A 14,188-nucleotide genomic window follows, 5' to 3' on the forward strand; every position below is an offset into this window, starting at 1 on the left:
GATCTCCTCTAGTTTGGTTGATTCTGTGCTGATTTCCTCCTATGTGCAGACTCAGGCAAATGGAAAATAATTCCGGTGAGTAAAGAAATATCATGACCTTCTGGTTAACACCCCACTTGACTCGAGCACATGGAAAATGTACAAAGAGCGCCAGAGTCTCATTGCATGTTTCATTATCAAAACCGCTCTCGTCTAATAGTATGCTCCCTTGCACATTTCCAGCTGGCAAGATAATATCTTCACTGAGCCATCGGTGTAATGTGTTAAAGTTTTCACCACCTTTAGAGCCTTCAGCAAGATGAATGGCCATAATTCTTTCTTCAAATAACTGTACAATGCTAACTTGAGATAGGGTTTTTTTTTTAAAAAAAAAGTGGTCTAAAAATACAGCCAATAAATCAAAGGGGTTTAACATGAAAAAATAAGCGCTATACTTTAAAAAAAAATGCTAATCCAATGCATAGAAAAATTTATATAAAGCTTTTTTTAAAAAAATTGAATGTCTGGAACCCATCACAGAATGCAACCTATTCATATGAATTGGGAAGCTAAATGCAATTCATCCAGCTCTGATGACATTTTCAGTAATCTGTTGCAAAGAACTAGGTGGAAATATGCTAATCCCAAACTTCATTAGGTATATTAGCAAGGGGGGAAATCTACTGGACTAATTACACACACCTTGAAGTCACTGAGAAACCCCTCACTGATTTTAACCCTTCTGGATAATGCTATTTCATTCATTCTGGGATCTATGTACAGTGGTACCTTGGGTTAAGAGCTTAATTCGTTCCGGAGGTCCATTCTTAACCTGAAACTGTTCTTAACCTGAAGCAGCACTTTAGCTAATGGGGCCTCCTGCTGCCGCCGTGCCGCTGCTGCGCAATTTCTGTTCTCATCCTGAAGCAAAGTTCTTAACCCGAGGTAATATTTCTGAGTCTGTAACCTGAAGCGTATGTAACCTGTGGTACCACTGTACATGCTGGATATGCCACAGTGATCTGGAATCCTCACTTGAAAGGGAGATGAAGGGAATTCCATAAGCATCTCATTGTCACAAGATGCAACTTGGTTTTTCCTTGTATAACAATCTGGCTCTTTATATCTGATTCATCTGGTTCTGCATGCAGATTGCAACTGTTGGTTAGTTATATTTGTTAAATGGAAATGAACACAGTCATAGAAGAAGAAATGTTGAGTGGGGGTTCTAAGCCATGCTCAGGATAAATCCATTGAAACCAATGGATTTTGGAGTTATTCAAGACCATTGATTTCAGTGGGTATAGTCTTTTGAGTATAACTTACTTAGACCATTCATATGGCCAAACATTCTTTAATCATTCAACATGCAAGGCAGCCCTGTTTAGGGAAGTTTTTAATGACTGATGTTTTAATGTATTTTTAATCTTTTGTTGGAAGCCGCCCAGAGTGGCTGGGGAGGCCCAGCCAGATGGGCGGGGTATAAAGAAATCATCATCATCATCATCATCATCATCATCATCATCAGGGCTCTACAGGATTTTATTTTGATGTTTGCCTGTTATTTGCTCTTGAAAGTGCTTATTTACCGTAAAACACACTTTGTTTATGTGGTTATGGAAATTGTAAATAAAATTTATTAAAACACACTTTCAGGGGTAAAAATCAGCCACAAGGGAAGTGAATTCCAGCAGAAAAATAGTGGGACACCAATCCAGATCAGCAGCACATTTAAGATTGGGGATCCATGGGTGCATTTTCTCCTCTCCAAAATAGAAGCAGACAGGCTAAATGTGCTTGTTTAAACATGTGTCTAATGCCAAGAGTAGTTGGCCCTGGAGTTTCTCAATTGCCAGGTCCCTTTTTTGTTGGCATCCGTCTGTCAGGTAAATCCCTTCCATAACTGCTCAGAGTAGTTCCAGTGGCTCTAGCATCACTTTTCCATGTACCTGTGACCACAGAGTTTCTCTGAATGAGGTATTTTAGTGTGGAGGAAGCAGATCTGTGTTTCACTTCACAAGCCTATTAGAAAATGTGTCTGAATATATTACAGCAACAGGCCACTGACTACCTTTTCTGAATGAGACCTGCACTCTCAGTTTAGTTTTGTGATATTAAATAACAGACCGACCTTTGGAAGAGAGTTTTAAAGTAAAGTTTACCTTTCTTTGCCAGTAGGTGGGGGTAGAAGCCCTTAATCTGCCGTTCTCTAGCTGTCTGGCGGCCGCTGGCAGTCTTGTGTCCACAATTGGACATGTGAAAAATAATTGAGTTCAGCTTTCCTTACAATAAATAGATGAGGAAGGTGAGCTTCGCCTACAATTTGAGCATTTGCATCATGCGTGGCAAATATTCTGACACATCATTGAGCCTCACTTTTCCAATTTAAGGTAATTGTTCTGACTCTGGGAGGGAATAACATCAAATAAGCTAAATTTAACGAAGTCAGATGCTAAGCTGTTAGCTTTTGGTCAGGTGTTACAGGCAATTCAGTGACCTTACAAGTGGCAAAACAAGTTTAGTGTCATCTTGAAATAAAAGGGGTGTTGTCTAAGGACCAGGCAAGCTAGTTGAAATGGCTCATCCTCGTCACCAACAAATTACTCCACACAGGCACAGGCAAACTCGGCCCTCCAGATGTTTTGGGACTACAACTCCCATCATCCCAAGCTAACAAGACCAGTGGTCAGGGATGATGGGAATTGTAGTCTCAAAACATCTGGAGGGCCGAACTTGCCTATGCCAGCTCCACAAGCTTGGAAAAGGCATTAGGGTTGGCCCTACCATTAGGCAGAGTTAGGCAGCAGCCTTAGGTGTCATGAAAAGGCAGCAAATAAGTTATTTAATTGATTATTTCATTTTTATGCCAGCGAGAGTGAGAGGTGCTTTAGGGCTTTTCTGCCTCAGGTGCCATAATATGAGTTTGGTTCACCTTGATTTGCAGTGGGGACCATTTCATTTCTCCATCTCCAAAATATCATGGGCCAGACATGCAATTGTACCCTTCTATAGTGCATTGGATCTGCAGATCCAAAAATGGGCTTTGCTGCTGCAGACAAGCCAGTTTCTGAATCTCCCAATGCTGAAGTTTTGATGTATGCTGCAAGCCTCAAGCCTCACCCACATTAGTAGTAACTGATGCCCACATTCCCACTCCAGCACCAGAATTTCCCCTGTCTCACTGCCTTCCAGCCAGGTCTAACCAAACTCAAATGCCTCTTAGGGCATTTACCCAGCTAGCAAAGGAATGGACGCAGCCCATACATAACACATGAACCTGAATCTTTCAAGTCTAATTTCCATAGTGAAATTCTTCACAAAATGAAAACGATTGGCCAGCAACAGTATTGATACATACATGACAACCTAAGGCAAAGAAACACTCAGGGAAGCAGTTGATGTGAGGGGCATCGTTGACATTGGCTTTCCTCACTCCCTTTCAGGAGACAGTCACAACTGCAGAGCTAAATCTGAAAGAAAGAGCTCCATTTCATCCTTGGTCAGCCAGCTGAGCACTGGAAACACAGAGGCAGAAATAGCAGAGAGCTCTGTACATATAATAGTATTTTTTGGCCTGGTGCAGAGAGGAACAACTCTTATGTCTCTTAAGTTTAATGAAATTCCTTTAAGAAAATATATCCCTTCTGGTATTGTTCACCATTCTGTTATCTGTGCATCTTTCCAAATGTTCTGCATAGTTGCTTAGAAAATATAAAATATCAACTATCACATTCTCTGTGTTTCTGGAGCGCTTCCTCCCCACCCTTCCAAATCAAAGCTCGGCCACGTGCAAACGCTCAAGGGAACACAAAACCCTTTATGGCGTTCACAAAAAACCCCACCAAAAAACTCGAGCAGTTCTGCAGAATCAGCCAATCTCTCCCCCCCCCTTTTCTGTGTGCAGGCAGGAAAAGCAAAAAGCAAAGCCACAAATGTGGGCAATGAGCTTTCCCTCTCATTACCTGGAGAGGAATGTGCTCTCTGGGTGGCTAACTGAACCAATGGGTAATTAAAAGTAAACAATAGCTTCAAATGCTAGGAAGAATGTGAATACACAAACACAAAAATTAAGAGACAATGGAGACAACCCAAAGGTGCTGAGCCTCAAGCTTTTTGTTCGCCTCACAGTAAATTGTGGATTTTTGGAAATGCAATTACAGCACAGTACAAAGAAAAGGAACAAAGAAGAGTGAGGATGAGAAAGTTGCAGACACAGAAGAAAGAGCTCTAAGCTGCATTAATCATCCTCCTCATCAGGAGAGGCTCATCCTCTGTGGTGGAGGAGGAGCAAAAGCTTCCTGGGAGAAGCATCACTACCGCTTGCTGGGAGGAAGGAGGAGGGCGAGGCAGCAGTGAGGTTGGGGCTGCAGGTGGGAATGCTGGGTTGGCTCTGCCAGCGTGTCTGTGCGGCCCCAGAATTGCTGCCACGTCACCCTCACCTTTACAGCAAAATAGCAGCATGTTTTTGCTGGGAGGCTATTGCTGTGGGTACACAGGTGGCACTGTGGTCTAAACCACTGAGCCTCTTGGGTTTGCCAAGTGGAAGGTCGATGGTTCGAATCTGCTCGACGGTGGTGAGCTCCTGTTGCTCTGTCCCAGCTTCTGCCAACCTAACAGTTCGAAAGCACACCAGTGCAAGTAGATAAATAGGTACCATTGCAGCAGGAAGGTAAGCAATGTTTACGTGCTCTCTGGCACTTGACACGGTGTCCCATTGCACCAGAAGCAGTTTAGTCATGCTGGCCACATGACCTGGAAAAGCTGTCTGTGCATAAATGCCAGCTCCCTTGGCCTGATGCGAGATGAGTGCCATAGTTGCCTTTGACTGGGCTTAACCATCTAGGGATCCTTTACCTTTTACCTATTGCTGTAGCATCAAGCTAATGGATGAGCCTCTCTCAATCATCGCCTTACCATTTCTAGAGTGTTTCAAGATTTCAAACAGGCATAGGCAAACTCGGCCCTCCAGATGTTTTGGGACTACAACTCCTATGATCCCTAGCTAACAGGACCAGTGGTCAGGGATGATGGGAATTGTAGTCCCAAAACATCTGGAGCTCTGAGTTTGCCTAAGCGTGATTTCAAACATTGCCTAGTTACAATCCTTAAGCAGCTCTGGAAGGCTGGAGTGAAAAACCAGCAGCCCTCCAGACTGATGCACTCCAAGAATGCCTGCCAAGTCGCAGGTTCTCCACTGCAATTTGCAATGCTTCTATTTTGGAATACATAAGTGTGATTATTGCAGACTGGTGTTGGGCTCTACATTCAGCCCTCCAGAATGCTAAGCTAAGTCCGTGGTATCATTTCCCAGGATTGTAGTTGTGGGGTGGAGCCAAGGCTGAGAGAAAGCAGCTTACTTAAGGGCACCTAAAGAGTTCATGAGTGGAGGAGTTCCTGATTCACAGCTCAGTCTCTGAGCCACTATGCTGCACAATGTACCGCTATGGTTTACAGCAGGATAGGGAGAGATCTAGGTCAGGGAGTTCCATTCGGGCAGAAGCAATGAAGTACTGTAACATGATACGGCATCAGTGTATTGGGATGTCATGCCTTAAGAGCTCAATAGAAATGAAGTTTATACAATTGCATACATTACAGTTAGTCACCTTGGGCAGGTTTGCCCTAAAACCTGGAGCAGGAGCGTATTAAGTAAATAAGTAAGTTAGTACTTTTCGGAATTTGATATCTGAGATGAATACACATGGTCAATTTTTGCCACCATGACATCATGGTCTGTGTGTAAATTTGTTCTTATAAAAGGCAAAATATATCTATAGCCAAAAGAAATGTTTTTATTGCGTTCCCCCCTTACCATGATTGTCTCTCCCTTTTATCATGTAGGGTTTGGATGCATGTATAAGAGTCAGCAGGGCTTGACCAATTTACAAGTTCTCACTTCAAGGTGACATTTTACCCTCAGATTCTGAGCCATGAATTTGAAGAAATAGTTAAGCATATTTTCATGAAAAGGGGAGAGACAGAAGACAGTCTTCACAAGTTCAAACTGGTAATTGCAGTGGCGGGTGCCTAAGTAAGTTTCTGTCTTTCAATTCCAGATGATAATGTCACCCACCATGCTACCAATTGCTTCTTATTATATTCACGTTTCAGAGAATTTTCATGAAATGCCATGACCGACAGCAATTCACTATACTGACCAGTATCAGTACTTTTTCTTATTAAGATTATTCTTGCCATTTCAGTTATCACGTGGTTGGTGCAATTGACAATTTCGTGCTTAGACCTCCACCCTTTCCTTTGTCCATGGATAAATAGAAATCTGCTCTTCCAGCAGGGAGGCTGAAGAAGTTTGGTTCTCACCTTTTGCTGGAAACCAGTTGAAATTGAGGAGCCTACATTAGCCATGCCTATTAACCTCAATGGGTCTTCTCTTAGGAGGAATGACACTGAGTACCATCCAAAGTTGCTTCCAAGAGCACAGAGTATGTTCTCAGTGTTTGTATGGTGGCTTCTTAAACACCTTTTCTGGGAGACTTTGCTGGGGTGGATAAAGCTGCCAAAAGTACTGCATCCCACAAAATTAGCCATTGGTGGCTTACATGGTTTGCTTTTTCAGTGCCTGCTACACAGCCAGGATTATTTAAAAATGGGTCTTGGGCCTCCTTTACCATCAGCATCAACAACAGCATCCAGCAATGGTGTTGCTGCCACTTCCTGGGAGGGGTGACCAGGAGGTAAGATCTGCATGGAGCCAATCTGATGTTCTTGCCCACACAAACTTGCTGTTTCCCCTCCCAGAAAGTGACAGCACCACTGTGGCTGGGACACTATTGCTGTAGCTCTGCCCCACTGGACGTGTCGCACCTGAATGCTTGCACAGCAGGAAAAAGCTAAACTTGACTCAGAGTGCTGTTCAGTATTTAGTTAGTAGTAATGGCCTGTATCCTTAGGTAACCTAAGGAAGTTCATGGAAGGAAACTTTCCTGCCCCTTCTTCTCCCAGGGCATCACAGGTGGCTACTTAGGGATGGAAAACTCCCCTGCTGTGAATTTAACTAATTTTATGTAGGGAAAAGCTTCTAATCCATGCCACTTTGCAAACTTAATTTAGCCCCAAATTTGGCCCATGCTCTGGACCAAGGTTTTCAATAGAGTTATTATTATTATTTTTTCAAAGCAGTATACTTTACCTTTCTTCTTAAGGAGATTGCAAATGTTATTGTCAGACTCAAGCAGTTTGCCCAGGGCAACAGGTCACCTGTCCTTCTCCTACTGATGTGTTTGGCTCCAGTAATTACCCTGGGATTCTTCAATTTAAAAGGCATTCGTGACAGTTTAGGAAAACGAACCTTGGGCTACTTCAATTTATGAGGGAAGGTTTAGGAACCACAATGACATAAGGAAAGTCAATTTCCGTATGAGGCAAATCTTGTGATGTTGGGCCTTGATACAGGCGAGTCCGACACCGACTGAAACTTTGTCCCTTGACAACCAAGTTTCAAAATTCAGTGAAGCAACTGCCCACCAATATGCAGTGCTGCTGGCTAGGCTCTCAGTGGTTTCTATCTCTCAGGGCAGAGGTAGCTAATGCAGGGCACATTGGAGTCACATTGCTAGCCAAACAAACACAATGCTTATCACGGGAGCCACCGCATACAGCACAGCAGCCACTTTACTGCTTTGACACGCACCGAAATTGGCCACTGGAGCGCATGTGCTGACCTGATTCGATACCAATTGCATGACATATGAAAGCACCCCCAAATATCCTTTCAAGTTAATGGAATGTAGCGGGAAATTGACAGCTCTGGAAAGAAGCAATTTATTTTTACTTAGAAAGGGAGAAAGCAGAGCCATGGAACCATGGAGAGCAGAAACCAGGGAAACTTCAGTGCTTTCCCCAAACCATCAACTTTTTATCCAAAGGGCATGCTACCAGTGCAGAATTTTGGAAACCTTAGCTTCGGAGTGTACATTTCCCTCTTGCCTAGGAAACATATATATATTTGTTATATAACTTATCAAACTAGATCCCATCAAACTTTATGTCCAGACTCTCCAAACTTACTCAGCAGCAGGACACTCCAATACTACATGCCTAATCTGAAAAAGCCCCACTGGCTTTAATGAGGCACCTTTCCAGGTTTATTGGTATAGAACTGTATTCTGAATAGCAACACTCTTCCCCCTGCAATTTAGCACACTGGTGAGGAAACTGATATTGAGGTGCATGTGTCCCAGATGTCCCAGGATCCTCTACAGCAGCCTCCACCAACCTGGTTCATCTAGATGTTGTTGGACTGTGACTCCCATCAGGACTGGTGTTCCAACAACATCCAGATGGCACCAGGTTGGGGAAGGCTGCCTTACAACTTTGATGCACACCAGCAACTGGTATGCACACTGCGGAAGAAAAAAATACTGCGGCAAACCAAAAGACATAGCATGCTGTCCTGCTATGCCCAAAAAGCATAGCATTGCATAGTCTTCGAAAAGTGATCATAAAGCTGCATACTCAGAATTGTTGATTGACTTATTGCAGTATAGAACACAACCTATACAAGGCACAGTAAGCAGAAGAAATGACAGGGAAAATAGCTCAAATGTAACTTCTTAGGCCTAAGGTAGACTTTGTAGAGGAGTGCCTGATTCCCTTTTGGTTTGTCTGGGCAACTGTGGCCTAGCAGCCCCAAGAAGACTCTGGTTGTGTCTCCAAGTGTGCTGCATAAAGTTTTCTATGCATCATCTGCCTCCTACCATGAGCTGAATGCAGAACCATACATTCTGGAATGGGAGACCACATAACTTGGACTACAAATATTCAGACAAAATTCTTCTTTTATCTTCTCTATAATTGCATGTGCATGGAACAAGGACTTAATGATTATTATTACTATTATTAAAAAACAAAAAAGATGGATAAAAAAATCCCAGGACCAAAACAAAGATTGCATTTTCTGCAGCTGGGCTCTTGTTTGCTGTGTAATCAGGAAGCAATCTGCTATGTGAGCGACAATGTGGATGTAAGTGCAATATAAACTAACAATTCGTATTTCAAGGGTGTAAGAGTGTCCCAATTCTCCACAATCAAGCATTTCTGCACATCAATAAAGTGTCCTGTAGGAAGCCTCTGCTCCCATTGCAAAACAAGATGATGGTCAAAAGAGGTAATTTAATTCCAAATGTTACCTGCTAAGGCTGCCGATGGTTGTTCAGCAAGCTGCCTAGCACTGTCACAGCAAAAGTTTATCTGGCAGAATAGCTTTGATTGTCTGTGTAGGGGCAAGACATAGTCATACAATTTTCTCTGCTTGCATCCTCTGCCGTAATAGTTGGGCAGACAGTTATCTTTTTTTTTTTTAAAGTGACCAGACACTGATTGTTGTTTCTTTTCAGATGCGTGACACATCTGAAGCAGATGGTGTGACCTTCTTATTGTGTTGAGGCATGCATTGCCTTTAGTTTCTATTTTAAAAACATGACATAACCAGCGCTATTCCACCCTCCTCTCCAAAGGCTAGGTTTTCACTTGGTTTGAACCATAGTAAGATAATATGGTTATTAGAACCAAGGACACCATATCAGTGTTCCTCTACTTGGCAATTTATTGCAGATGTAGCACTCTTCGTGAGTGCAGTTTTTTCCAGTGCCCAGTAATAGCATTGCCATCAAAATCTTTAGGCACCGAGCAAACAATCCTTCTAAAAGTGGTACCCTTTTAAATGTATTTGTGGGAAGGGGTTATTGGTGGGGTTTTTGTTCTTATTATGATATGTAGTGAAGGGTGCCAAGTGAGCCTCCGTGGGGAGAGCGTTCCATAAACAGGAAGCCACCACAGAAAAACCCTGTTCTTGGGTTGCCACCCACCAGACCACTCATAGAGGGGGAGCACTAAGAAGGGCACCAGGTGTTCATTTTCTGCTTAACTGAGCCTGGAGCTATATGCCTTTTCTCTTTATCTTTAAAGCAGGTAACTGTTTTCTAACCTGCTCCATTTTACTTTTGGATACTTTTATAGATTACCTTTGCTAGCTGAAGCCTCTTTTTTTTTTAGAACAAAATTCAATTTTAAAAAGTGTGCGCAGTCATTAGGCAGTATCTGCTTTATTTTTCTTTGTTTATTCTTTTTATACCCTACTTATACTAACCTCATTAGCATCTTCAAGCCTTTTCTCAAAAGGTAGGGGCAACCGTTTGAAATCCTTGAATCCATAGGAAACTTATTAACCAAAGGAGTTTTAATTAAATAGAACCAAATGCAGTCTTTAGCATAAAATCAAATTAAACGTACAAAACAGCGACTTTCGCTCTCTACCAGCTAATTACTTCCTGTGTTTTATGTCAGTCATAAGGACAGGGTAGAATAGTTTGTAGTGGCAGGTTTTGTTCTGAGAGCTTCATTTCAGAGTCAAGCCTGGTGTTTCAGGATTCAGCAGGCAAGGGAATGCCGAGCAGTTGGAAGTGGCTCAGACAGCGGGGTGGAGCTGCTATCCTACCTTCTCAGCAGGTGGGGTTGCTGTTGCTTCTGATGAGGAAGAGGGCAAAGTGATGGGAAGGTTGGTGTAGTGCAGACACAATGGCAGGAGCACCAGATTGGCTCCACTAGTGCATTTGCAGAGCACCAATCTCCCCTCTTTTTCCCTGTCTTCCCAGTAAGCAAGGGCGACCCACCTGCCAGGAAGCTTGTGCACTGGTTCCTCCCCACCTAACGTGCTGTTTCTGGACTCCACTATCCCAAAGCACATGGAAAGTTAAGGAAATGGTCCTCACTTCACACACTTTCCCTCAAATCCATGAGCGGGAGTTTTCTTTCAGCTGTTTGGAATTCAGCATTCTGTCTCAAAAGACTATGGGAACTGGCTCACTATCATCTTGCCTGCACTCTCCAAATACATAAAAGAGGGCAAGACCTATTACCTCACCCCACCCCAGTTTATCCTCCACATCCTCTTGTCAAGTGTCTTGGGTCTCCTTGACCCCAGTGATTTGTTTGCTTCACAAGCAGCTGCCCTCCGCCCTCTTGTGAGGTAAAGATGGCTGGTGCTGATATTAAACAAGGGACTGTTGCTGATATATTGTTTTAAAACAACATGACACACAGGGCCAGCCCAAAGTATCTCCCCCTCCTCCCCCCAGCAATCCTCAACTTATTTCCTCTGCATTGTTTTCCTTAATAACTTTGTCCACTGAAGTCTTAAGCTTTTTAGTTTACCATTTGATTGATTACAAGGATAGGCCTAAAATGTCATTTTAGAACCCAGAGTTGAGATAACATGGAAGTTGCCTTGCATCCAACCAAAGCCCTGCCTTACCTCTAGCTTGAAGCTGCTTCGCCTGCCTTGCATCCAGCCAGACTGCCAGAGCCTTGTCTTGCATCCAGTCTAGGGATGGGCAAAGTTGTTGGTTTCCCTCAGTTTCTCATAATTCCATTCTTAAGTTCAGTTCTCCACATTTACACATCAGATTGTGACATTTTTTATTTTAATTAAAAAGGGAGTTATGTGTATGGGGAGAAGGGGGCATGTTGCATGCTGAAGCAGTATATAATTTTACTGGTGCATTTAACCAAAGCAAAGGAAGTCATTTTAAGACAGAACTATCACTTGATCATTTTTGGAAGAGTGAAGTTTACTTTGCTTTATTGCGCTGGAGGTTGAGCTGGATGATCCCTGAGATTCCATTCAGCTCTATGACCTTTTGTAAAGCAAATGGATAAGCAAACCTCTAGGTATGGCCTGTTGGTGCTGTTTACATGGCCTGCAGTCGTGTGCTCCCTATTTTATTGCAGCAGGTAGATTTATTGAGGAGTGAAATGCAGTTAAAAGCTAGAAGTACCAAGGGAGGCATTAATAGTTCTTAGACTTTTAAACAGAACAAACAGATTTTAATCTCCCTTTAAAGTTGCACATGTCCCTCCGCTGGGAGTTATGTACTACCAAACTTTAGGAACATAATGTAAATCTGAAACTAGTTTGCGTTGCTTCCTCTAAGAAAAGAGCAAGCCTTGATAATCCCAAACAAATGGGCTGATCAATTGTGCTTAAAGCAATTGAGCACACTTTTTGGAAAAGTGAAAAGCTTCAAGACTGGTGGTGAAATTTTGTTGATGTCCTGGAATTGAACTTCAGCAAAGTAGTGTAGTGGCTAGAGAGTGTTTGGATTAGGACCTGGGAGAGGCTGATTCAAATTTCTATGCAGGGGAAGACAATCCCTCCATCCCTGGTGCCTGCAAGTTAGGCAAACCTCAAACCTCAAATCTCAAACCTCAAACCTGTGACTCCGGACTGATTTCCAGGAGCACATGCAGCTGGGAAGGAAATTCCTCTATGGCCATAGAGTGACCAGAAGCAGCAGAAGGCTTCAGTACAAACCTTCAGAATAAAATACAGTTCCTTTAAACCCACAGTGTTCCTACAAGGAGGAAGAGACTGGGACTCTGTCTTTGCCATAAATCTACTTAACATCACAGCTGGCTCCAGGCATTTGCTTCACCAATAAGCTCCCAGATTGTCCTGATTTGCCTTACATTCAGCTTTATCTTACCATGTTCTCTCTTGTTCCGACCTCGCTGTGCTTTGTCAAGCTGGTGTGGGTCAATGGGTCATTGGGCTAGGGATTCCCTGCTTTCCCACAGCCTTAGTCTTCTTGCTGTGGTTATTTCAGGAATGCAAATCCACTGTCCAAGAGGGCTTGACCACAGTAATCATATACCCTTTCTTGCCTGTTCAGTCGTAAAATGGAAAGGAACTAGGAAAGTAGGCAGCTATCATGTCTGAATGCTACTTGGTACTTTAATAAGAGTAACCAGCATCTATGCACAAATTAATGGTGTTTGATGACGTTAGTGTTATTTGGTTGCATACATGGGACTCCATTTAAGTGCAGCATCTTGAACGTCTCCTGATTTAGTCCCTCTAACATGAAAAGAACCGAATCAGCTTCTGAATACTAAGCACTTCAGTTTAACTGGCTTGTGGTTTTGATTGCTGGCCATAACTCCACTTCCTCTCCCTTGGTGCCCTCTCCTCTCACTTTCTTGGCTGATGAGGATAAATCCCCCTTTGCATGACAGGCAAAAATAAAATCAAAGTAAAAATGGACTCAACTTTGTGGCGCCTTGGGAGATTGTTACTGTGAATTATCTCATCCACCCAATACCAGGGATAAGACGATGGCTTATCTGAGATTATTCACAAGTCAGCTGCCTTATACCCCTGTGTTTAAATTATAGCAGGATGTATATGGTAGCAACACCATCAATCATACATAGGGGCTTTGCTAGCTGAAAACAAGCTTACTTTTGATTCATCTGTTGCATCAATCCCTAGCAAAGAAATAATAAACTAATGTCTCTTCAAAGGCTACTCCATGGAATAGTAAAGAAAATCAGCACAGATGCATTTATTCCCCAATCACTCCCAATATTCCCCCCCCCCCCCCCGCTAACAGTAAAGAACAGGAATCTTTTGCTGGCTGGATTCTTCCTTGCTCAAATGAGAGCAGCAGGGGCAGTGGAACTCTAGAGAGTGATCTGCCCCTTTTTGCGATTCCACATCCTGACCTTTCCCACCATTCTCTTGCTTGTTGTTGCTTCCCACTTGCCATCTTTAATTTGAGGTTAATTTGCCCAGAAGGCCCTGCCTCTATTGATGCAGCCACAGTTCTTGCAACTGCTGCCTGCGATGTCTCATTCTAATGCTTGGTATCGCCGCTACTTACTCAAAAGGGTCACTGGGATCAGCCCTCAGGAGCTCTGGCGGAATTGGTATTCTTTTGTAGTACATCTCCCAGTCGAAGGCTCCACGCATGGCATCTCCCGCTTGCGCCTCGTACCCAAAGTGATTGTGGTCAATGACATCGATCATGGGACACACAATGGTCTTATGGTTTAGCGCAATCTGATCTGAAAGACGAAAGCATAAAAATACAAAAAAGAGCCAAGCCATCTATCACATTTACCGCAAAGTAAATCCCTTAGGCTTTTACTTCTCCTCTTCCCCCGCCCCTCAAAGTTTTGAAAATTGCCTCAGCATCTCCCCATGGCCCTAAAATCATTTCAGTTTTCAAATCTGCATCCGGCCTCTATCTGCAACGGGCTTGACGCACTCGGCCTGTTATTAGAAGCCATTATAGTTCCTCAAAGAGAGTCACATCCCAGCGAGACCCACAGAAGTCAAGTCATCTATATCTCTGTCACTTTGCTGCTCTAAGCTGTCCCCAATCTGTCACCTAAGGAGTCAGCGAGCAAG

The 14,188-nt window shown here is 43.2% G+C and overlaps 1 protein-coding gene across 4 annotated transcripts in view; it reads right to left on the minus strand.

The window, feature by feature from the left end:
* Positions 1-14,188, minus strand: part of GALNTL6 (polypeptide N-acetylgalactosaminyltransferase like 6) — a 452,334-nt gene that overhangs the window by 82,148 nt on the left and 355,998 nt on the right. For all 4 annotated transcript variants that reach the window (XM_053402747.1, XM_053402749.1, XM_053402750.1 and 1 more), the window contains exon 7: positions 13,659-13,842. In XM_053402747.1, coding sequence (XP_053258722.1) covers positions 13,659-13,842 — 184 coding nt within the window. The remainder of the gene's footprint in view (positions 1-13,658; positions 13,843-14,188) is intronic.

This window comes from Podarcis raffonei, chromosome 9, assembly GCF_027172205.1.
Source record: "Podarcis raffonei isolate rPodRaf1 chromosome 9, rPodRaf1.pri, whole genome shotgun sequence".
In the NCBI taxonomy this organism is placed as follows: Eukaryota; Metazoa; Chordata; class Lepidosauria; order Squamata; family Lacertidae; genus Podarcis; species Podarcis raffonei.